The sequence below is a fragment of the Elephas maximus genome, chromosome 13 (assembly GCF_024166365.1).
Source record: "Elephas maximus indicus isolate mEleMax1 chromosome 13, mEleMax1 primary haplotype, whole genome shotgun sequence".
Lineage (NCBI taxonomy): Eukaryota > Metazoa > Chordata > Mammalia > Proboscidea > Elephantidae > Elephas > Elephas maximus.
Genome location: NC_064831.1, coordinates 76,525,473 through 76,550,382, shown reverse-complemented (window position 1 = coordinate 76,550,382; position 24,910 = coordinate 76,525,473). Strand labels below are relative to the sequence as shown.

The 24,910-nt window shown below is 44.1% G+C and overlaps 1 protein-coding gene across 1 annotated transcript in view; it reads left to right on the top strand.

Annotated features, from left to right (window-relative positions):
* The window catches only part of ABHD2 (abhydrolase domain containing 2, acylglycerol lipase), a 120,694-nt gene that overhangs the window by 81,890 nt on the left and 13,894 nt on the right, over nt 1-24,910 (top strand). The window contains exons 5-6 of the mRNA XM_049905374.1: nt 2,058-2,225; nt 21,050-21,233. Coding sequence (XP_049761331.1) covers nt 2,058-2,225; nt 21,050-21,233 — 352 coding nt within the window. The remainder of the gene's footprint in view (nt 1-2,057; nt 2,226-21,049; nt 21,234-24,910) is intronic.

Here is a 24,910-nt window from a genome sequence, read left to right as displayed (position 1 = left end):
GCTGATCAGAAATGTCATAGCTAAAAACTCTTTCCCAGTCTGTAGGTGGTCTTTTTACTTTTTTGGTGAAGTCTTTGGATGAGCGTAGGTGTTTGACTTTGTTATGATCTTAATGAAAACAGATCATCAGGCCTTTTCTTCTGAGGCACCACTGGTTGGGTTCAAACTGTCAAGCTTGAGGTCAGCAGTTGACCGCAGTTTGTGCCGCCTAGGGACCTTATTTATAAAAGCTAGATATCTTTTTCCCTGCACATAAATGGTAGCATGTCATAATTCTTCCACACTTTGCTTTTTTTTTTTCCACTTAATATATGTTGAAGAGCTTGCCATACCAGTTTTTTTGTTTTTGTTTTCTAATTTTATTGTTGCTGTTGAGAATATATAAAGCAAAACAGACACCAATTCAACAATTTCTACATGTACAATTCCATGACATTGATTACATTCTTTGAGTTGTGCAACCATCCTTACCCTCCTTTTGTGAGTTGTTCCTCCCCCATTGACATACACTTGCTGCCCGCTAAATCTCCTGCCTAATCTTTTGTGTTGCTGTTGTCAGTTTGATCCCATATGGATAGATCTTAAAAGACTACAGTGCTCAAGGCAAACATTTTTTACTAGTTAAACTAGACAATTGTTTGGTTTTAAGAACTCTTCGGGGGATATTTTTGGTTTAAGGTTTGAAGATTATCTCAGGGCATTAGTTTCAGGGATTCATCTACCCTCCATGGCTCTGGAAAGTATGGAGTCCATGAGAATTTGAAATTCTGGTCTACGTTTTCCCCCTTTTAATCAGGATTTTTCTATAGAAACTTTAATCAAAATGTTCAGTAATGGTAGCTGAGCACCATCCAGTTCTTGTGGTCTCATAGCAAAGGTGGCAGTTGTTTGTGGAGGCAATTAGGCACACATTCCATACCCTCCTCCTACTCTTCTTCTTCTTCCTCTGTTGCTTCAGGCAAATAGAGACCAACTGTTGTGCCTTGGGTGGCTGCATGTAAGCTTTTAAGACTCCAGGCACTAGGCATGTCAGTTTATGTAAAGATGTCTCATTATTTTTAAGGACTACATGAGAGTTCATCATTTGGATATGCAATAATTTCCTTGCATAGCCAGATGCCTCTTTCTGGACATTTAGGTTGTGTTCAATCTTTTGCCGTTACAATCTGTACTGGAAAATACTAAACACAAGTATATCTGTAGGATATCTGCATATCTGTGCAAGTGTATCTGTAGGATAAATACCTGAAAGTAAAATTGCTATGCAAAAGGATCTGTGCAAAAACTACTTTTCCTTTTTTTCACACTCATAACATTCACTCAGCAAGCATTTAGCACCAGTTACGTGTCAGACAGGAGTTCCTAGGTAGAGGTTGGAGTCCACCCATAGGTACCTTGAAAGAAAGGCCTGGCAATCTACTTCCCAAAGATCAGCCTCTGAAAACCCTATAGAACATAATTCTACTCTGGCACACATGGGGTCACCGTGAGTGGGAGTTGACAGCAACTGGATATGTGTCAAACAGTGCTAGGAGCTAAGGACACAAAGAAGTATCTTTTCCACTTGCCCTATAGGAAAAGGCTAGAAATCCTTAACTAATCGCAGGTTGAAATACTGCAGACCAGTGCTTCTCAAAGTGTAGTCCGCAGCCCAGTGCTGGTCTGTGAATCATTTGTTATGTTTGTAATGAGACAAGAACAGAAATTGAGGGTAACATTGGGAAACTTGTATAGCAATTCAACAAAGTAATTTTATGTCTGTTGAATCTAATAATAAAAATATTGAGGCTTATACCTTTTTTCATTTATTTTTTTAGTAGTTTTTATTGTGTTCGTCAAAAGTATCTGTCCATGATGGATCTGAAATGATGGTTTGAAAATGATGTTTGATAAGACAACTCCAGCTAGAAGGGAAACATAGTGTTTCCCAGAGAATTAAGTAGAAAAATATACCTTAAGTTCCCTCCTACCATTTTCTAAGTCAGTGAAGTGTAATTGTGTCCGTTATCATGTCTCCATTTATTGGATTCATTGGGATCTCTTTCTCCACCCTATAGATGATGTCACCATGGTCATCTGCCCTGGAATTGCCAATCACAGTGAGAAGCAGTACATCCGCACCTTCGTCGACTATGCCCAGAAAAATGGCTATCGGTGCGCTGTGCTGAACCACCTGGGTGCCCTGCCCAACATTGAACTGACCTCGCCACGCATGTTCACCTACGGTAAGCACAGGGCATGGCCAAGTGGGTGAAGTCCCTCCTTTTTCTGGTTCTTACTGCAAGTGCACTGCTACTTCTGCTTCTGTCCCTGGTCTACAAGAGTGAGCAGGGACAAGTGGGGCAGGAAAGATGGCAGGGCATAAGCTATGACAGCAGCCCACCTGCATTGGGTATTTATGATTCCAGGCCTCACATCAGCCTTTCCATCTCGTAGAGGCAGAAACTGAAGCTCACGGGATAAAGTATTGCCCAAGGTCCCCAGCTTATAAGTGTCAGAGCAGAGGTGGGAGCCAAGTAGACTGGGCAGCTTGGCTCACTCCCTTCACCACCCTGTCATCCTGACACTCACTCCTCAGAACTCTTGTGACAGGGCGATAATGAGGCACGTGAAGGTCACCAGGAAGGGAACCTGACACGTTAGCGACTCATTGGATTTCAAGTTCGCTGAGAACAGAAACTGGATCTCATAGTTAGAGACATGCTTTATGACTGTAATTGAAGCCCTCTGGTAGCTGAGGCTCTGTCTTCTGGACTGCTCGTTCTTGCTTCTATTTTCTCTCTCCCTTCAAGTTATATACGCACACATAAATAACAAACACATAAAGTATTTCTAAATATGCACAAACATTTGGGATATTTATGGCCAAATAAATTGCAATGTGTTTTCATGGGAAATAGCCTACATTTTATCTATAATCTTACTGTAACTATAATTTTTTATTTCTTCATTTCATCATCCCATTCTATGTTTATCTATGTGTAAATAGTTTTTATTTAGTTGCAATCACAGTGTATACATCTATGGTGGCTGATTTAAATAACATTATGTTATACTCACTAACTAACATAAAGATGTGTGGTCATTCTGTTTAATCTTTTTAAGAGCCACATTGCTGCTGTCGCTCTGTTATAGTTCTTTTAACCGTTCCTCTTTGTAGGGCATTGAGGGTATTTAGAGTTTTTCGGCATTTTGAATAATGATGCTATAAATATCTTGTACGTAAAATTTTTTTCCTTCTCTTTAATGACTTTGGAGTAAATTTCCAAGAATGGGTTATGGAGTCGACATTTTTTATGCTCTTGATGCGTATTATCAGATTGTCCTCTAGCAAGGTTGCCCCAGTTTACGCTGCCATTTTGTAATGAGCAAGGGTGTTGTCTCCTGCAGGGACAAGTATGGGTGTAACAGGCGCTCTGTGCCAGGTGCAGTGTGGTGTTGCGAGTCAGTTTCCTCCTTCACACTCACTGCCACCCTCCAAAGACGCCCACTCTACAGCTGATTCGACAGCAGCTAACAACAGTTTTGCCTAGCAGTGTAGTCGGTGGCTTGAAGATCCAGGCAAATGTTCAGATTTCTAGGTGACACAGGTACATGGGGAAGAGTGAATCCAGAATTGGACCCGAAAGGCAGAAACAGGCAGAATCTAACAAAAGTGGAAACAATGGAGAATAATGATAAGATCCTACACTTGGGCATAAGAAGCCATCTGTACAAGTAGAGAATGAGGAAGCATGGCTTGGCCACAGAGCCTGGGTCAGAGACTTGGGGGCACCATCTGATAGCATGATGTGCCAATAAGAAGACCAGAAACGCCAGTGAGAGCACCTTGTGTGTGCCAGGCGAAGCGCTGCTGTCTTACCTACCACAGTTGTCCGTTTCATCTCCATAGCAAGCCCACAAGACGGATAGTAATATTCTCATGAAAAAAATGGAGGCACAAAGAAGTAATTGGAGCAAGGGCGTAGAGCCAGCAAGTAGGAGAACTAAAATTGGAGTCTACATATGACTGCCCCAGCCTCCAGTATCATCTCAGAACTAATAGAATAGCCAGATCTCCCATCCCCAGAGAGTTGTGCTGTAGGCCAGGGACACAGGAGGTTAGATTGGGAGACATCACCACACCAGAGCAGGGGAGTCTCATGGTCGAGGGAACAGAGAAGAGTAGGTTCAGTGTGGGATGTGATCAGAGGGGGCTGAGTCAGAAGGCAGCCTCTGGAACCAGTATTGCCTCACCAGCTATATAGCCTTGAGCAGCTGGCTGAACCTGAATTCCAGATTCTTCAGTCATAAAAGGGATTACCGTGAAATGTGGGTTACTAAGGGCTTTGTAGGCAGTTGGGTGCCTACAATATGTAATAAACATTTATTAAATGTTAGGGTTATTTTTATTCAAATATTTGATGATCTGTTAATGCTAACAAGAGATTGGCTGTGTTCTCCGTGGCCCAGATAAGTGCTAGGCGGGGGAAGACGGGGATGTCAAAAAATAATAACAACACAAGGTGGTGAGTGTACTCAGAGAGGGTGTAGTGAGCACGCTGTAGCAGCATGGAGACCAGCCTGACTCTGCTAGGTGAGGAGTTGACTTGGGGAGGAAGGATTCTCCAAGGAATCCTTGGTGAGGATGGATTAGATTCCTTCTCCAAGGAATCAATGGTGAGGATGGATATAGAGCTCATAAACGAACAGGGGGGTGGGCTATAGGGAGGACAATCCAGGCCAAATGACACGTGCAGCTGCCTCTAAGCGTGATGCATTTGGAGACTGATAGCATTTGGACTGGAGAGCTGGCCCTGAGCAGGAAAATCCATGGGGATTAGTGAGTCCATCTGGGGAGAGCTTCAGCCCCCAAAGTTTTAAAAGTAATTCACCGGTGTCCTTTGTTGTTGTTACATTTTGTTTCATCAGAATTTTAGAAGTAAATTCCTGTAGTTTGTTATGTTCTTGTTAATTGCTGTCCAGTTGGCTCTGGCGACAGAGCAAAACGTTGCCTGGTCCTGCGCCATTTCACGATCGTTGGTATGCTCGCATCCATGGTTACAGCCACTGTGTATTTTGAGTGCCTTCCAAGCTAGGGTCTCATCTTCAGCACTTTATCAGACAATATTCTGTTGTGATCCGTGTGGTTTTCATTAGCTAGTTTTCTGAAGTAAGTCACCAACCTTTCTTCTTAGTCGTTGTCTGGAAGCTCTGCTGAAACCTGTCCACTATGGGTGGCCCTGCTGGTATTTGAAATATCAGTGGCATAGCTTCCTGCATTATAGCAACAAGCAAGCCACCACAGTACAACAAAGTGACAGACAAGTGATGGTTTAAATTACAGTTTGTTTTATGTATGTGTGTGTGTGTGTATATATATATATATATAATTATACTCAAATCCAGATCCAAATCAGGCCCGTATACACCCACTCCTCATTTATCGACATGGTTGAATTCCAAAGACCAGGTCATTATGTGAAAATCGGCATTATATGAAAATGGAGGGTGACCACATCAGATCACAAAATGGAGGATGACTGCATCATTACATAACTGCCAAATTACATCATTACACAACTGCCAAACCACTGAGAATCACAGCCCAGCCAAGTTAACGCGTAACCTTAACCATCACAGCCAGCGTTACTCTTACCTCGCAGCTCGGCATTTGTTACTGCCAGACTTACATCATTAATGTGCATGACAGTCAAATACTAAATGTTTTGCTATTGACGTAAATGTGAAATGTTGGATAACGAAGTAGTCAATAAGTGAGGAATGGGTGTATTGTAATTGGCTGATAGGTTTCTTAAGCCTCTTTTAATAAGCCCTTCACTTTTAATAGTCCCCCAACCAAGTCTGCCTTCTCCACATGGGCTGACTGAGTGAAACATTCATGGGCTTTCTGGATTCCCCAGGACACACCACAGGCACCATGGGCTCACATACCCAGAACGAATGTGAGCACCAGGCACGGCCCTGGCAGCTACCTAGTTGCAGAGGTACCCCAGCGCCTGCTAACCTCTGGGCAGCCCAAGTTCTGTTTGGAAGACTCTTCTGTGGTCTTTATTTGCTTCTCCTTGTCGTTTAGGTCTTGACCAAGATGTCACCTTCTCAGAGGGCCTTTCCCTGACTCCCCTTCTCCATCTAATGTTGTACACCCCATCCCCCATCGTTCTCAATGGAATCCTCCTGTTTATATCCTTGAAGGCTCTTATGACTTGATGAAATTATGTAACTATTTACACTCCCCTCCCTGCTGTAGCTCCCCAATGTCTAGGATCCTGCTTGGCCCATAGAAAGTACTCACTATGTCAGTGTTTACAGAATGCTGACTGAATGAGGACCAAGGTGACAGGTGTGAGGTGACAGTTTGCAGATTTAAGGTGATATTTTACAAACCAGCGTGTCTCAGATGGGTGAGCCTTGTGGCTGTGTAAGTTCTCCCTGTGCAGATCGCATCGCTCTTGAGCAGATGTCAGGCTTCCAGGCACCCTGAAGACCCTTCTGGCCTCTTGAAACTGTGACATTGACCAGAAGAAAACTAAAAGGATGTTAACTCAAAGCCCCATATCCTTCCTTGCCTGGCACATAGTCCCCTCAGAGCTCTCCTTCTGAAAATGTTACAAAAGATCTTTTTCCATTGATCAAACCAACTCTGCTCCAAACCACGTAAGCATTAATCTCTTATTATTGGACATCTTCTCAGATATGATTGGAAACTGTTAAAAACAGATCTCTCTTGAACAGAGGAGATAATTACGTATTCTTGTGACTGAAAAACCTTTATGTTGCCTTTGAAAGGTAAATTCATTAAGGAAAATCCTGTGTGACAGTACTTACTATTTATTTAGCACTAATGCGTGCCAGGCGTGCTGCTGAGTGTTTACGTATTTACGTTTAAAACTTCCTGTGATCATCACCACCTGGGAGATAGATATTAGTATCCCCACTTTACAGATGAGGAGATTGAGGCTAAGGGAGGCCAAGTACCTGTCTTAGTTATCTAGTGCTGCTGTAACAAAAATACCACAAGTAGATGGCTTTAGCAAAGAGAAATTTATTCTCTCTCAGTCTAGGAGGCTAGAAGTCCGAATTCAGGAGGGCTTCCTCTGTTGGCTCTGAGTGAAGGCCCTTGTCATCAATCTTCCCCTGGTCTAGGAGCTTCTCAGCACAGGGACCCCAGGTCCAAAGGACAAGCTCTGCTCCCAGTGCTACATTATTGGTGGTGTGAGGTCCCCGTGTCTCTCTGCTCGCTTCTCTCTTTTATATCTCAAAAGAGATTGACTTAAGACACAACCTAATCTTGTAGATTGAGTCCTGCCTCAATAACTATAACTGTCGCTAACCCCACCTCATTAACATCATAAAGGTAGGATTTACAACACATAGGAAAATCAGATGACAAAATGGTGGACAATCACACAGTACTGGGAAACATTGCCTAACCAAGTTGACACACATTTTGGGGGGACACAATTCAATCCATGACAGTACCTTACCTGGGGTCATACAACTAGTAAGTGGCAGAACCAGGATTCAAACGTAGGTCTGTGTGATTCTAAGCCTCAACTCACTACCTCTGGCATAGTGTTCATTTCCTGTTTAGGATACTGTTCAACATAATATAGAGAAGCAAGAGGATATTTGAACATTTAAAGAGATTTTCCCCCTGGTGGCAGTCATTACTATTTTTATTAATAACTGTCATTTATATGAAGCCCTGGTGGCATAGTGGTTAAGGGCTCGGCTACTAACCAAAAAGTCAGCAGTTTGAATCCACCAGCTGCTCCTTGGAGACCCTATGGGGCAGTTCTACTCTGTCCTGTAGGGTCGCTATGAGTCAGAATCGACTCAAGGGCAGCGGGTTTATCACTTATATAGCACTTGGAGTCCCTGGGTAGTGCAAATAGTTAATGCATTCAACTGCTAACCAAAAGGTTGGAGGTTTGAGTCCACCCAGAGGCACCTCGGAAGAAAAGCCAGGTGATCTACTTCCAAAAAATCTCAGCCACTGAAAACACTATGGAGCACAGTTCTATTCTGACACACATGGGGTCGCCATGAGTCAGGGTCGACTCGATGACAACTGGTTTTTATATAGCACTGGGTATATGCCAAACACTATCCTATGTACCTTATATGTATTAAATCAGTTGTTCCCCTTTTACATATGAGGAAACCGAGGCATTGCATGGTTGACTAACTTGCCCAAGATAACAAAGCTGACAAGTGGGAGATCCAGGCTTCAAACCCTGGCAGCGCAGTTCAAGTCTATGCTCTGGAACAACAGTGTACATCGTCTCCCCATGTGAGAGAACACATCTTGCTGATCCATCTAAGGAATAAGGAAATGGTCCCTAATCAGATACCTCTTAGGTTTGCAGAAGAGCCTCCAGGAGCCTCTCAGAGCCACAGAATGGGCCCGGTGGGTTTGCATGCTGACCTTCCATTCATCAGGTATCCTACGGCATTCTTGGGGCCAGGCCCTGCAGTGAGGATACAGGAAGCTCCCCAGCTCAAGAGGGACAGCTCACCGTCTGTTGTGGGGACACGGTGGGGGTTGGGGGGGAGGTTGGACATAGCCACAGTCCATCTAAGCTTATTGGCTGGGTTTGTCCGAAGAGAGTATTTACCAGCTGCAACCTTTTCAAGGACAGGGGTCAAATTTTAGTTTTTAATATTTATTTTTGTTAATCTCCTACATCAAGAATATCACTTAAAGAGATATGCTCAGTAAATGCCTGCAAGATGGAAGGAGCCTGTGGTTTAGAGTCCAGTGAACCGAAGTTTAGAGGAAACATTTAGAGGAGAAAAGGTGCAAGTTTACTTGAATAGTTACATGACCTCACCTCGTTATCAGCGTCACACAGCTGACCTCGTACGTACTTTTGCAAGGGCCAATTTGAGAAGCTGTGCTTATTGAACAGAAAAGCCTTTCTTTTTTTGAGCTCAGTCTGAGTTTTGACTCTGTATACAACGACAACCAGGCCACAGGCGGTTATCCTGAAGGACACAGTGCTTGCATTCCAGCTGCCCAGCCTTCAATATTGACCTTGCCAGATCTGGTGGCCAAGGGGTGAACATCACACTCCTCCAGCTCAAAGCCACTGTCTTCTATATTCAGAGTCAGCTCTTAAAATCAGTACTGGCAGGTTACTTTTATTGTAGTACAGCATGTTCTACTGACCGTATTTTAACCATCTAAAAATCAATTTTCATTCTTCAAAAAAATATTTTTTACTACTTGCCTTCATAAATCAAAAAATCTAGCTCATAGATTTTTTTTAATTAGAAAATATTAAATATTTCCCTTTTGATGAGTTAAATTACAATCCAACATTATATGGTATTAGCTGATCTTACCAAAAAATAAAATTTGAAACCATTAGAATGACTAGTAGAACCCACAAGGGTGAAATTTACCAAACTGTGTTTTCAATTTTCTTATTGAAATGGATCCTGTACTGTGTCCAGACCAGATACACAACCCTATCATGCAGATGAGACCAGTGAATAACACTTGGAAATGAAGGAAGTCGTAGAAATCTTCAAAAAAATTTTTTTGAAGTATATTTTCAAAAGCTTAACCTTTAATTGGAACACTGCAGCAACGGATATGTTGGCTTTCTTTTTATTGGCCTAATTGATTTTCTAACCCAGACAGTGTTTGGAATGTGAATATTTTCATCAGTGATGCTGCAGGAAACCAGTAAAATCAGGACACTTTCTGCCCCATCTTTCTGTCTTTGGCCAAATGCCTTATCCCAACAGTCTGGCATTCGTGTTCAGAGCAAAGTGGAGCTGGATGAAATCCACCAGCCAAGGAAATGAGCTAACCAGAATTATCCAGCTTGTGGTTATTCTGGCCTCCATTTCTAAAATTGACTCTTGAAATTTTATGACCAGGAAGTTTGATCTTTATTTGGAGAGACAAAAAAATAAGTAAGGATTTTTTTTTTAAGTTTCTTTTATATCAGGTGAAAAGGAATAAAAATAACAACCTGGCTTGGACCCCCCTAAGGTAACCATGCCCCTTCGGATCATGAGCCTTCTAAGAACTTAACACCCATCTCTGACTAAAACACCAAGCTGGGGTACTTTGGCATGAAAAAGTGTCTCAAAAGATTTAAATTGCCTTTCCTGTGAGTTTAAACAGTGAAGAAGTGGCCCCTTCTCTCATTTCTGGATTCTTGACTCTCCGGCTGAGAGGAAGTACCTGGAATTCCAGCATTGTCTTCCGCTGGAGGAGGTGCTCTTTTACACCATCCTGAGTTTAGTACTAAGGTTTTTTGTTTTTCAACTGTCTTTTGCAGTCTCGAGGTGAAACCAGAAAACGGCTTTGCTTAAAAACCAAAACCAAACCCAGTGCCGTCGAGTCAATTCCAACTCATGGTGACCCTATAGGACAGAGTAGAACTGCCCCATAGAGTTTCCAAGGAGCGCCTGGCGGATTCGAACTGCTGACCCTTTGGTTAGCAGCTGTAGCACTTAACCACTACACCACCAGGGCAGCATTTCAGTCTTGGAAGACAGGAAGCCCCTTAGCTGAGGTGACCATATAATTTAGCATCCCAACTGGGACACTTGAGAGTGAAAAGGGACCTTATTAATAACTGCGTCAGAACAGACAAACTACAGAACTCCTTCAGGCAAACTAGGATGTTTGGTCACCATACCCGTAACATGCTATAGAGGTTGTCCATGATGCAAGACATCTCGCCATAAGGAGTTGCAGACAGTAATTTTTAAGACACTTCTATTTTATTTTACTGCTCATTTACCATAAGACATTTGATAGGTCATGAACATAGGTACTTCCATCAGCTTCTCACATCTACCATTGACGCAGACTCAGTTTTGGATTGTAGTCATGATTCCAGATTGACAACTGTGAATCATGGAACCTCTGCAACAGTAGAGCCTTATAATGGCAGAAGGACACCTGGGAAGGGAGGAGGAAGAGAGAGGTGAGAGAATGTGAAAGTGGCAGTAGCGAATTAGTGGAAGCTCAGCCATTGTAGTAAAACCCCAGTGAGATCATCTGCTGAGAGTTGCCGAATAGTAGGAGGGTGCTCAGGGGCCAGGAGCTGCAGGGAATGCAATGGAGGGTCGTCTGGAGAGCAGAGTTGTGGAGAGGCAGTGATAGGTTCTGCGCTTTCAGGACGAGGTCTGAATACCTAACCTTCAGCCGGTTTTAGGCCCTCTGTACCTGGGGAAGGAGTCCTGGTTGGCACAAATGGTTAAGTGCTCAACCACTAGCCAAAAGGTTGGCAGTTCAAATTCACCCAGAGGCACCTCGGAAGGGTCACAGCCTGAAAGGCCATAGCCTGAAAAACCCAGTGGAGCAGTTCTACTTTGCATCCATGGGGTCACCATGAGTCAGAATCAACTCAGCGACAACTAACAACAATAACATACCTGGAGAAACAAAGCCAAAAGCACTTATTTGTGAAAACCTTTGTTTCAAAGATAAGGACAAGGCCAGCTAATCTGATGGGCAAAGAGGGGCTCTCCCTTTTTATTCCTACAGCTGTTTTCTTCCTGAGTGACTCAGCTTTGCATTAGCTTCCTCATAACTTTGGTAACTTGAAGAAATGACTCATGCACTTTGAAAATGTCAAGGTCTACTAGCTCCCACCCCCACCCCATGCCATTAAGCTGACCATATTATTCTCCTGGATTAAATTTAGTGGGAAAGGTATTTAAGTACTTCTTTCCCATCCCCAGCACAGTAACACTGGCAGGTATTGTATGCTTTCATTCCACATGATTCAAACTTCCTTCTTCTCCAGCTAACACTTATGGTACACCCACCATGTGCCAGCCCATGCCTGGCATGGAGGACAGAGATGAGCCAAAGTCTTCATCCCCAAGGAACACCAAGTCTCTTCTGTTTTAGCCTGCTTAATCATGTTAGTGCCATTTGGGGAAATGGCTTTTGAAATAGTAGCTTGCAGGCAGGCTTTGCATTGTCTTTCTTTAGAGGTAGGAGGTTAGGGAAAAGGCAAGGGTCTTCCCTGTTCTCAGCAGGCAAGCCTTTCCAAGATGGCCCTGTAGTACTCATCTCTCTAAGGCCAGGTTAGTGTCTCATATTTTATCATGTCTTTAGAACCAGCAGCAAAAGATCATATGTCTAAATCTCGTTACTGGTGCTAATCCTATACAGATTAAATTCATAGGACCTCATTAAAATCCTCCTAGAATTAAAAAACAGATTACCGTAGCTCTCAGTAAAACAGTCCACGGAGGGGCCCCCAATCACAGAGGGTGTTTGGGACCTGACATCAGGTGGAAATCCCCAGGGGAACCCAGCGCCTACCAGAAGGCTGGGCAGACACACTGTGTCTGTGCCCTTCCCTTGTCTGGGAGAGATGACAGCTCTTCCCAAAACGCCCAACAGCTTGTGCAGCATCGGGCAGGGCTGGCCTTTTATCCAAATCAAATGTGTTTGGATTTAATTAGTCAAGGTTCCCAAAGTGCCTCCACAATTAGCTGTAATTGTTCCTCAGTCGTGTAGCAAATCTGAGTGTTGTAACTGCCTGGTGACATGTGGGCATCTGCTCTAGGTCTCAAATAATTAGGCTCAAACCTGCGTAAAGGTAGATGAGTCTGAAAGGGATCTGATGGTGACAACGTAAGACTGTTAATAGTTAACAGATAAATCCCTGCAGCACTATTGCTTATGTAGATTTGCGATACAAGGTAAAAGACCTGAGCTTTGGAGTGACGTGTGTTCAAGGTCCAGCGCTCCCACTCATTCACTGTGTGAGGTGGGCCAAGTCTCGTCATCTCTTTATATCCGTCCCGTCACCTGTGTTTCACAGGGCGTGCAACAGAGTGCCTCCGCTCCTTTGTCCATTCATCTAGGCTATACTGCTTCAAGTGCCACTAAGAGCGTGCCCTGCAGACACAGCTGTGAACAGGACCAATAAGACCTTTGCTTTATGGAGTCTGTAATCTAGTGGAGACTCATTATATGTTAGAACAAAACATAAAGGTATAAATAACAAGCCCAGGGATGAATGAAGTTAGGCAGGAACCCAAGGAAATGGGTGAAGTAAGGGGTTGGGTAGCCTTTTTTTTTTTTAATTCTTTATTTTTGCTAGATTTTTAAATTGGATTCTTATTTAAAAAGTAATGTATGCACATGGTAAAAACATTCAAATAACATGAAAAGATGTGGAAACGGATAGTGATGGTAGTCGTACCACATGGGGAGCGTGATTCACCTCACTGAACTGTACATGTAAAAATGGCTGAAATGGCAATTTTTATATATATATATTTCATCACAATACATTTTTAATAACTTTTTAAAAAAGCATTCACTTAGTGCAAAAGTCTGTATACAATGAGTAAAACTAAGTCTCCCTCCCACTCCAGACGTCCAGTTCTCTTCCTCAGCACCGATGTCTGTTACGGTTTCTGCCTGGCGAATATACTGTCAGTTATGTGTGCACACATAGTCCCTTTGAAAGCCCCCGTACATCCATGAGATTGTCCCGCCCCCGCTGGGCTGCCCCTGGCTTTTGTGCTTGATGAGATGGCCCAGGAGTCATTCCATGTCACCAGATCTGCCTCTACTTCCTGCTTTTTCACAGCAGTGTGGTGCTTCATTTAACCAGACCTCTCCCGATGGAATTTTAGGTGGTTTCCAGTCATTTGCTGCTACAAACAGTGCTGCGGTGGACAGTCTTGCACACGTTTACACACATTTGCAGGTGTGTCAACTGTATTAAAAAAAAAACAAACCCGTTGCCATTGGGTTGGTGTCGGCTCATGGTGACCCTGTGTGTTACAGAGTAGAACTGCTTCAGAGGGTTTTCATGGCTGTAATCTCTACAGAAGCAGGTCGCCAGGCCTTTCTTCTGTGGCACCATGGGGTGGGTTTGAATTGCCAACCTTTAGGTTAGTCATTGAGCACAAACTGTTTGTACTACCTGGAGACCTGACCTGCAGTATAAAATCTCCAAAAGTGGAATTACTGGACCAAAGGTTTGTACTTATTCAAACATCAATAGATGTTGCCACATTGCTCTCTGAGGGTTGTACAGTGTACATTCCCACATCAGTGGAAGACCAGCATGCCTGTTACCCATACCCCCCCGCCACCCTAGTCTGAGTATTGCCACATTTGTTGATCTTTTCTAATATGAGTGGTGGAAAATAATTTCTAATTGTAGTTTTAATTTGCATTTATTTAACTATGAATGACATGACATGAACTGCCCCTTTAAAAGACAACAGAGAACCCCTGAGGGAGCAGGAGAGCAGTGGGATGCAGACCCCAAATTCTCATAAAGAGACCACACTTAATGGTCTGACTGAGACTAGAGGGACCCCGGAGGTCATGGTCCCCAGACCTTCTGTTGGTCCACAACAGGAGCCATTCCCAAAGCCAACTCTTCAGACGGGGATTGGACGGGACTATCAGATAGAAAATGATACTGGTGAGGAGTGAGCTTCTTGGATCAAGTAGGCACATGAGACTATGTTGGCATCTCCTATCTGGAGGGGGGATGGGAGAGCAGAGGGGGTCAGAAGCTGGCCAAATGGACAGAAAAAGAGAGTGGAGGGAAGGAGTGGGCTGTCTCGTTAGGGGGAGAGCAATTAGAAGTATATATAGCAAGGTGTATATAAATTTTTGTATGACTGACTTGACTGTGAACTTTCACTTAAAGCACAATAAAAATTAAAAAAGACAACAGAGACAGAAAATTGAGGATTTCATCTAGCTTTCCTGTCAACTAGCGCAGTGATCCTCAAAGTGTGGCTCCTGGACCAGTGGCATCAGCATCTCCTGGGAACATGTTCAAAATACATGTTCTTGGTTCTCATTCCCGGCCCACTGAATCAGAACCTCTGAGGGTCGGGCCCAGAAATCTGTGTTTTAACAGCCCTCTCTTTAGGCCCAAACCCATTCCCAGATGATGGTGTGCTGCTTGGTCCAGGGGTCACACGTTGAGAACCACTGGGCTAGAGCGTCATTCTTGCAATGACATTTAACCTCGATGCTGCTTTTCAGACTCACTTTTTAAAAGAAGGATTACCAGAAAGCAATTGTAGCACTTAGGGCTTTAATTGAATTTAATATTAATTGTATGTACTTAAAGCTTTTAGGAAACCCTGGTGGCTTAGTGGTTAGGAGCTACAGCTGCTAACCAAAAGGTCGGCAGTTCAAATCCACCAGGTGCTCCTTGGAAACCCTATGGTGTAGTTCTACTCTGTCCTGTGGGGTCGCTATGAGTCAGAATCAACTAGTCGGCAATGGGTTTGGCTTTTTTTTTTTTTTTTTAGGGCTTTAAAGTTTGTTTTTCTTAGGTAATTGGTGAACCAGGAGGAGGTTCCTGGTTGTGTTGTGCAGGGCTCTGTTGCTAGCAGCACATCTGCCCCCTGCTGAATCCTTGTTTTGAGGAAATGTTTGGAAAGCTACTAGGAAGCTAACAGCCCTTCTTTAGATGCTTCAAAAGACGCTGGGCAGCGCCCCCGTCTGTGAAGGCTGGTCCCTGCAAGTAGAAGGAAAGGAAGCCTGAAAAGGAATGGTGCAGAGACAGAACAGGAGGCTTCCTCAAAAAAAAATGCGTCTTCATACTTGTCTGAGGTGTGAGATCTTTGTTCCTTAGGTCTTTGGTTCTCAATCCTGGCGACACATTGGAATCACCTGAGGATCTTGTAAAAGAATGCCCATGCCCGGGTCCCACCCCCAGATAGTCTGATTTAATTAGTCTGGTGAGGTTTGTTGTTGTTTTACAAGATCACCCAAGTGATTCTAAAGTGCTATCATGTTGAAAACACTGCTTTAGGAAACAATCTTCTAGGAATCTGGATTGGCCCTTTCAAGTGTTAAACTACAATTCCGTGTTTAAACAGTATTTTTAAGAGAAAAAAGAATTACAATCAATAATAACAAAAGGAGCCCTGGTGGTGCAACAGTTAAGTGCTTGGCTGCTAACTGAAAGGTTGGTGGTTCTAACCCACCCAGCAACTCTATGGGAGAAAGACCTAGTGATCTGCTTCCATAAAGATTACAACCCGTCCTCTTCTGTCACATGGGGTCGCTAGGAGTCAGAATCGACTTGATAGCACCCAAAAACGGCAGCAATAATAAGAGCTGACACTGAATGCTTATTATGTCACAGACCCTGGTCTAAGCGCTTTATGTGTATCACCTTATTTAGTCCTCTAAGCCACCCTCTAAGGTAGTTACCGTTATTACCTGTCTTTTACAGATGAGGAAACAGGCCCAGAGGGTTTGGTAACTTGTCCAAGGCCACGGTGTTTTCCATATTCCCTGATGATAAAAGTCATTTGGGGTATATGCTAAAAGTATGCATGCACAGACCCCATTCTCTTCCTGAAGACTGAAAGCTCCAGCAGGGAGCTGGGAAATGCAGATTTTCCTCCTCCAGCTCCAGGGCTTGCTTGTCATCAGAAGGAAGTTGGGAGCACTGGGGGCCAGTAAGTGGTAGGCCCCAGCAGTCTGACCGCAGAGCACTCTTATTTAGTCATGACATCAGTCTGCCTCTTTAAGGCTGTGTTTTTAAGGCCTATTATGCTTGACACCCAGCCTCATGCACAGCTACCACCCACCCATCACGTGTTGCTATGATGCTGAACAGGTTTCAGCAGCGCTTCCAGACTAAGACAGACAGAGTAGGTAGAAAGGCCTGTAGCTCTTCTTCCAGAAATCAGCCAGTGAAGACCCTATGGATCACGGTGGTCCCATCTACAATCCTTCATGGGACCAGGCAGCATTTTGTTCCTTTGGACATGGGGTCGCCATGAGACGGCAGCTAACAACAACAACAACATGACTTAGAAAAAAAAAAAAAAAAAACATTGCTATCTAGTCAATACCAACTCATAGCAACTCTATAGGACAGAGAAGAACTGCCCCATAGGGTTTCCAAGGAGCAGCTGGTGGATTCAAACTACTGACCTTCTGGTTAGCAGCCACACACTTTGGTAAACAAATCTCTCTAACAGGATTTCTAAATGTTTGATTTGTTGCATCACCAAGCAGCTGTGATGCCAGCCAAATGCATTTGCAGAACCCCCTCTTTTTCATCACAGCTCCCCATTTTAAACCTAGTATTCCCTATGGGTAAAATACTTCTTCCATTGCTCTCTTTCTTAGAAAGGAAACTTGGATGAATCTGACCTCACTGTGGACAAAAGTCTGGCATTTCAAATCCAAAGTTAAGGGTTCAGGGTTCCCTCTGGACCAGCTTTTTGTTCCCTCAGCAGCCTTGTCATCAGAAACCATCACTCCATCAACTGTTTATGGAAGGCCTGCAAACTGCTTCAGCCTTTCCTAGGTGTCCAAAAAAAAATCAAACCCGTTATCACTGAGTCGATTCCAACTCATAACAACCCTATAGCACAGAGTAGAACTGCCCCATAAGGTTTTCAAGGAGCGCCTGGTGGATTTGAACTGTCGGCCCTTTGGTTAGCAGCTGAACTCTTTTTTTTTTTTTTTTTTAAATAATTTTTATTGTGCTTTAAGTGAAAGTTTACAAATCAAGTCAGTCTCTCACATATAAACTTGTATACACCTTACTACATACTCCCAGTTACCCTCCCCCTAAAGAGTCACCCCGCTCCCTCCTTCCAGACTCTCCTTTCCTGACCATTTTGCCAGCTTCTAATCCCCCCTACCCTCCCATCTCCCCTCCAGACAGGAGATGCCAACATAGTCTCAAGGGTCCACCTGGTGCAAGTAGCTCACTCCTCATCAGCATCTCTCTCCAACCCCTTGTCCAGTGCAATCCACATTTGATGAGTTGGCTTCAGGAGTGGTTCCTGTCCTGGGCCAACAGAAGGTTTGGGGACCATGACTGCCGGGCTTCTTCTAGTCTTAGTCAAACCATTAAGTCTGGTCTTTTTATGAGAATTTGGGGTCTGCATCCCACTGTTCTGCTCCCTCAGGGGTTCTCTGTTGTGCTCCCTGTCAGGGCAGTCATTGGTTGTGGCAGGGCACCATCTAGTTCTTCTGGTCTCAGGATGATGTAGTCTCTAGTTCATGTAGCCCTTTCTGTCTCTTGGGCTCATAGTTACCTTGTGACCTTGGTGTTCTTCATTCTCCTTTGATCCAGGTGGGTCGAGACTCACTGATGGCCGCTTGCTAGTGTTTAAGACCCCAGACACCACACTTCAAAGTGGGATGCAGGATATTTTCTTAATAGAATTTGTTTTGCCAATTGACTTAGATGTCCCCTGAAGCCATGTCCCCAAAACCCCCGCCCCTGCTCCACTGACCTTCGAAGCATTCAGTTTATTCAGGAAACTTCTTTGCTTTTGGTCCAGTCCAGTTGTGCTGACCTCCCCTGTACTGAGTGTTGTCCTTCCCTTCACCTAAAGTAGTTCTTATCTACTATCTAATCAGTAAATAACCCTCTCCCACCCTCCCTCCCTACCCCCTCTCGTAACCACAAAAGAATGTGTTCTTCTCAGTTTAAACTATTTCTCAAGATCCTATAATAGTGGTCTTATACAATATTTGTCCTTTTGCATCTGACTAATTTCACTCAGCATAATGCCTTCCAGGTTCCTCCATGTTATGAAATGTTTCACAAATTCATCACTGTTCTTTATCAATGCGTAGTATTCCATTGTGTCAATATACCATAGTTTATTTATCCATTCGTCTGTTGATGGACGCCTTGGTTCCTTCCAACTTTTTGGTATTGTGAACAGTCCAGCTGAACTCTTAACCACTATACCACCAAGGTTTCCCTGCTAGGTGTAGGAGGGAGAAAAATCAGAGACTTGGTGTTCTTCTGTCTCATTGGAGAGAGACACATACTTCCTTCTGAATAGTGGCTTGTGTTTTTCGGTTTGGGAGAGAGAAAACAGTTCTTGGCCCCAGGTTTTTCCCTTAGTCTTAAGCATCTTTTGCCAACTTCCAAGCCTCAGAAGCCCCCACCACTTGCAGAATGTCAAGGTATAGGGGATATATCATTAAGGAAGAGGCATGAGGGGGCCGCCAGGGCTGTCGAGAATATTGTACATCTTGATCTGGACAATGGTTACATGGGTGTAAACATGTAAAAATTCATCAGCTTGTGCACTTTCCTGTGTGTATGTTCTACCTCATTAAAAATAAAAAAGAATAGGGCAGCTTTATGTGTAGTGATACGTAATGGTTTCCAAGACATATTGTAAAGGAAAAAAACAAGGTCCTAAATAGAGCCCCTGGGTGGCGCAAACAATTAGCACTCAACTATTAGCCAAAAGGTCAACAGTTCGAACCCACTCAAAGGTACCGCAGAAGCCAGGCCTGACCATCTGCTTCTGAAAGGCCACAGCCTAGAAGACCCTAAGGAGCACAGTTCTACTCTGACATACGTTGAGTTGCCATGAGTCAGAATCGACTTGACAGCAACTAACAACAATAACATGCTACCACTGACATTTTAAAAATGAATATAGGAAATTTACCTTTTACCATGTACCATGTGTGTGTGTAAATGCTTACTCAAAAAAATTTTTTTTAGTGCAGATTCCTGGGCCCAGACCCCATCTTACTGAATGAGCTTCTCAGGGGGCAAAGCCCAGGAATGCTCATTTCTAACACCCTCTCCAGGTGATTCTGTGCACACTACAGTTTGAGAGCCTCTACATGGGGTTGTGCTGGACTGCCTTAGGCTGCATCCCGTGACAAGAGGAAGATAAATACAAAGGGAGCTTGTTCCAGGCTCAAAAGGTAGTGACCCCACGGCTTGCTGGATTAGGGACAGAGCTGTTCAACTTTATTAGGAATGTCACAACCTCTGAGCTGTTGCCAAGGTCAGCAACTCGAGTTTCCATCATAAATGGATAATCTCATCATGTTGCTGTGTTTTGTACGTGTTTCTTGCCAACGTCCCTAACTTTCCCTGTTACGATTATTTTAAGTTGGTTCACTGCAGAGCCTGGGGTTGGGTCTTAGAAGGATGAGCTAAATTCTTTCCCCTGTGTATGGCTGTTCACCTCCTCTTAGCAAAGCTGCTTCAACAGCTTCCCAAGGGGACCCCAGCTGAGCTCACCCCTCCTGGGCAAGCATGGCCCAAGCATCCTCTCTGTTCAGAGGTCCCTCTGTGTGTTTCTGAATGAGTTTGCCTCCCTCGGCACCCTCTCCCTACGTCACCAAGAACAATTTACCCTAATTCTACAGAGCATCCTGGCTGTCCCTCTGGACCAAAGTGTGCCTCTCCTTCCCTGCCCTACATTGACAAGAAGATCCTGTAAATAACATCCACTTGGTAGTTAATACCATGGCCCCCACCCTCTGGCTTCTCATCCCAGTAGTGCGCCTCCCATGTAGCCAGAGCCAACTGGGGCTCAAAGAGAAGCCAGCTGCCTGCTTGCTGTAGTTAGAAAGCCTGTTGTTGTTAGCTGCCGTTGAGTTGCCATCAAGTCAGCCCCCAGAGCACTCTTGGAAACCCCACGCACAGTGGGACGAAACACTGCCTGGTCCTGCGCCATTCCCATGATCTGTTGTGGATCAGACTTTTGTTATGCATAGGGTTTTCATTGGGTGATTTTCTGAAGTAGATCACCGGGCTTTTCTTCCCAGTCTATCTTAGTCTGGTAGCTCTGCTATATGCAACCAGGAATTCTACCAGTGAACCATATATATTGTACACGTGGGTATAGCATCCCAATTTGTAAGCTAAGAAGCTAATCCCAAAGAGTTTTGCTCTTGCTTTTATTTACATCCACGTGTGAACAGGCGTGCTCACTCCGAATGTCTGTTTGGAGTTCCGCAAGCATCTAGACAGGTTTCTCACAACCCACCTTTAGAGGAGCACTGTACATCTGTTTGATACATGTACTCCCATTCATGGGCACTACTGACGCTGCGGTTCCTTTAATACCCAGCAGCATTTGCAGACTTCTCTCCAGGTAGCCAAAGAGCAGTGTCTGTCTGTCTGTCTGTCTGTCTGTCTGTCTGTCTGTCTGTCTGTCTGTCTGTCTGTCTGTCTGTCTGTCTGACACCTATTTAATAACCTTCCAGCTTGCACTTTCTCTAAGATTTATTGCACCTACAACAAGTGATGCCCTTACCCTCTGCCTATAGGCTGCACTTGGGAATTTGGAGCCATGGTCAACTACATCAGGAAGACGTACCCCCTGACTCAGCTGGTCGTCGTCGGCTTTAGCCTGGGTGGTAACATCGTGTGCAAATACATGGGGGAGACTCAGGCAAACCAAGAAAGGGTCCTGTGCTGCGTCAGCGTGTGCCAGGGATATAGCGCACTGAGGTGAGTGATCTCCACCACTTGTTCCCACTTTCTTCCATCAAGTCCTGCAGTTGGCACTCGTTTATTGAGATGCCCCTGTGCCCCAGACCCTGATCGTGAAGACCAGGGCAAACACTGTGGCAGATCGAGCAGAAGTTTCTGAGTCAGGCTCACCTCGTTTGGCTTCCACATCTTAAGATGGAGTTGTCCTATCGGACCCCTTAAACCTGGGCTATGCCACTGCATCTTGGGATCATGGCTGTAATTGGATAAGCCAAATGACCCCTTAATAGCTGCTGTTTCTCTATGGAGTCTCTGTGAGGTAATGTATGATCTGTTCATGCCTCAGGAGTTTTGCAGAACTGTGGGTCATTGAGGGAACACAGGAGTCTGGCAAGCCAGGATCTGAGATCCAGGCCTTGTAATTCCAGACCACGCTTACCTAAGAAAGAACTGAGTCTTCTGGAAGGCATCTGTAGCAGTCATGTAATCTGTGCCCTTGCCTTCAAGTATTCATCCCTCCTGTGCATCCCAGACATCCTCACAAAAGAGCTGACCTACTAGGTCAAGGTTTATCTCGCCCCTTAGTCTCCCACCAACAGATACCTGCGAGGTGAATCCTTGCTGTGAACACTGACTTTGTGTTCAGGGAGCGCTGAATTTGATCACTAGGAGGATGTGGGACAAGTTTTGTCTTAATTTTTTTTTTCAATGCACAAAATCTTAAATGACAACAGCTTCATTTTAATTTGCTGCAGTAGCACCATCTGTTGTTGACAAGAGCATGTGATCAGCACGTTTAGCTGGGGAACTAAGGAGTGGAAGCAAAGAAGGTTCAAGAAGCTAGGGTGCTAAAACTTGTGAGGTGCTGTACATAAATAGTATAAATAGCTTCACCTTGGAGTCTAAAAGAACTTTGTATATATTATTATTTATCGTTAATATCGACCTCATACGGTAAGGAGAAAAAGAGGCAGCTTTATTCCGTGGGGCACAGATAGCCAATATCAGGACAACAGAACTGGTGACAAGTCAGGGAGATGCTGTCCCTATGTGTGCTGGTGCTGCCCAGGCCTCTGGTCCCCTCAACATTATAATGAGATCTCTTCACTGAGGGACAGTTCCTTATGATAAACCGGCATGACCTTTTTTTTCCTGCCAAGGCATGAGGGTGATGAGCCTTTTCAGCACTGGGATGATGGCAGCCATGCTTCCTTTACGCCGAGGTGGAGCACGGAAGGCTCGTCTGCCTCTGCAGGGGCCACATGGGAGCTCATGGTTCTGGTAAATTCCTCCTAGTTGAGTCTGGAGAGCCGCTTGCTCAGTGACCCCCACCCTCTGGCTTCTCATCCCAGTAGTGCGCCTCCCATGTAGCCAGAGCCAACTGGGGCTCAAAGAGAAGCCAGCTGCCTGCTTGCTGTAGTTAGAAAGCCTGTTGTTGTTAGCTGCCATTGAGTTGCCATCAAGTCAGCCCCCAAAGCACTCTTGGAAACCCCATGCACAGTGGGACAAAACACTGCCTGGTCCTGTGCCATTCCCATGATCTGTTGTGGATCAGACTTTTGTTATGCATAGGGTTTTCATTGGGTGATTTTCTGAAGTAGATCACCGGGCCTTTCTTCCCAGTCTATCTTAGTCTGGTAGCTCTGCTGAAACCTGTTCAGCACCACTCAAGCCTCCACCGAGGGACAGGTGGTAGCTATGCATGAGGCACACTGGCCAAGAATCAAACCCAGGTCTCCCGCATGGAACCAAGAATTCTACCAGTGAACCACCAGTCCCTATAGCAGAGTCTAGCAGCTGCTAAACAAGCTCACATTGTATGATGTGCTGAAACACTAAAGGAGGCCATGGCTGTTCAAGGCGGGAGCCCTGTTCAATGCCTAGCCAGCCTGGTGGATCAAGATGACCCCGCCTACCTAGCACTGTCCATGTGTCTGTCTGTGTCCCTTCTCCCTTAGGTCCCAGAGTCTAACCAGACTTGGCCTGGAGCAGTTGGGGATACCCCCTCTTGTCCCTGATGTCCAGTCATCAGTCCCACCCTAGGGGCTGCCTTAACTGCAGTATTACTGTTTAGCAGTGCCCATTTGGAAATAATCCAGATGTCCAGCATGGGTGATAGCTAAGTAAATTATAATACACCAACTCAGTGGAAAACAAGGAGCTTTTATTTTTAAAAGATCAAGAAAATATGCAACATGACTGAATGTATATATTCAAAGCAGGAAAAAGGGTACCTGTGGAAAAATATAACTGTATATGGACAAAGCCTAGAAGGGAACCATCTAGAGTAAAAACAGTTCTTATGTTCTCATGGCAGCATTCTGGGAAATATTCAGTGTACTGTAATTTTAATGTTTCATTAGTATACTACTTTCAACTTTTCTTTTAATATCTTCTAGTATATTGCATAGATCCACATCCCATAAATTTGTCCCCAATCTTAATTCATAGCACCCCCATCTTCACTCCTCCTCTTTTGAATATTAGGATCATGCTTGCCCATCCTCTGGTCTTACACGAACTCTCTCTCATTGTCATCCTCTGTATTTTCTGAAATACCAAAGGAAAGCTGTTTGTTCTCATGGTCTTTGGGACTCTGAGGTGTTGTTTATTTGAGCTGGGAGGTTTGAATTTGAATGTTAGATACATTCTTTCCCTCAGTTCATTTACTTCAGACTTCAATTCCTTTTCACCAGCATTTGATCCACTCTTTTTGCAAACTACAAATTGGAAAGTTGAGCTTGCTCTGACAGTACTTCAGCAGCATAAAGTGGTTGGCCCGGCTCTTCCTTGCTTTATCATTTGCTGTGAATATAATTTTAAACGCCTGTTTTGTTTGGGCCCTCTCCTAAGTTATTTAAAACTGTGTATCTTCCACAACAACTTTTAAAATTCTTTTGACAATTCAAAGAGAGATCCTTCACTAGCAGATGGCGGGAAGCCAGTATGGGTAATATTATTATTTAATTAGAAATAAAGGATTTTAAAATAACTTTATTTATCTTGGAGTTAGACAGACAAACAGACAGACAGATGATAGAAAGAAAGATAGATGATAAAGTTTTTTAAAAATCCATACATATACATCTATCGGTCCTATCCCATCCAGAGCAAAGGAGAATGAAGAAAATCAAAGGCACAAGGAAAATATTAGTTCAAAGGACTAACGGACCTCATAAACCACAGTGTCCACCAGCCTGAACCCAGAGGAACTAGATGGCACGCAGCTACCACCACCGACCACTCTGATAAGGACCAGAGTAGAGGATCCCAGAGAGTAGAAGAAAAATGTAGAACAAAATTCAAATTTCCAAAAAAAGACCAGACTTACTGGTCTGACAGAGACTGGAGGAACCCCCAAGACCAGTCCCTGAACACCCTGCTAACTCAGAATTGAAGTCATTCCCGAGGTCCACCTTTCAGCCAAAGGTTAGACAGGCCTATAAAACAAATAATAACACACATGGGGAACGTGCTTCTTAGTTCAATCAAGTATACGAGACCAAATGGGCAACACCTGCCCGAAAGCAAAGACAAGAAGGCAGGGACAGGAAACCTGGACGAATGGACACAGGGAATCCGGAGTGTAAAGGAAAGGGAGAGAGTGCTGACATCATGTGGGGATCGAAACCAGTGTCAGAAAACAATTTGTGCAAAAATTTTTGAATGAGAAACTAATATGCATTGTAAACTTT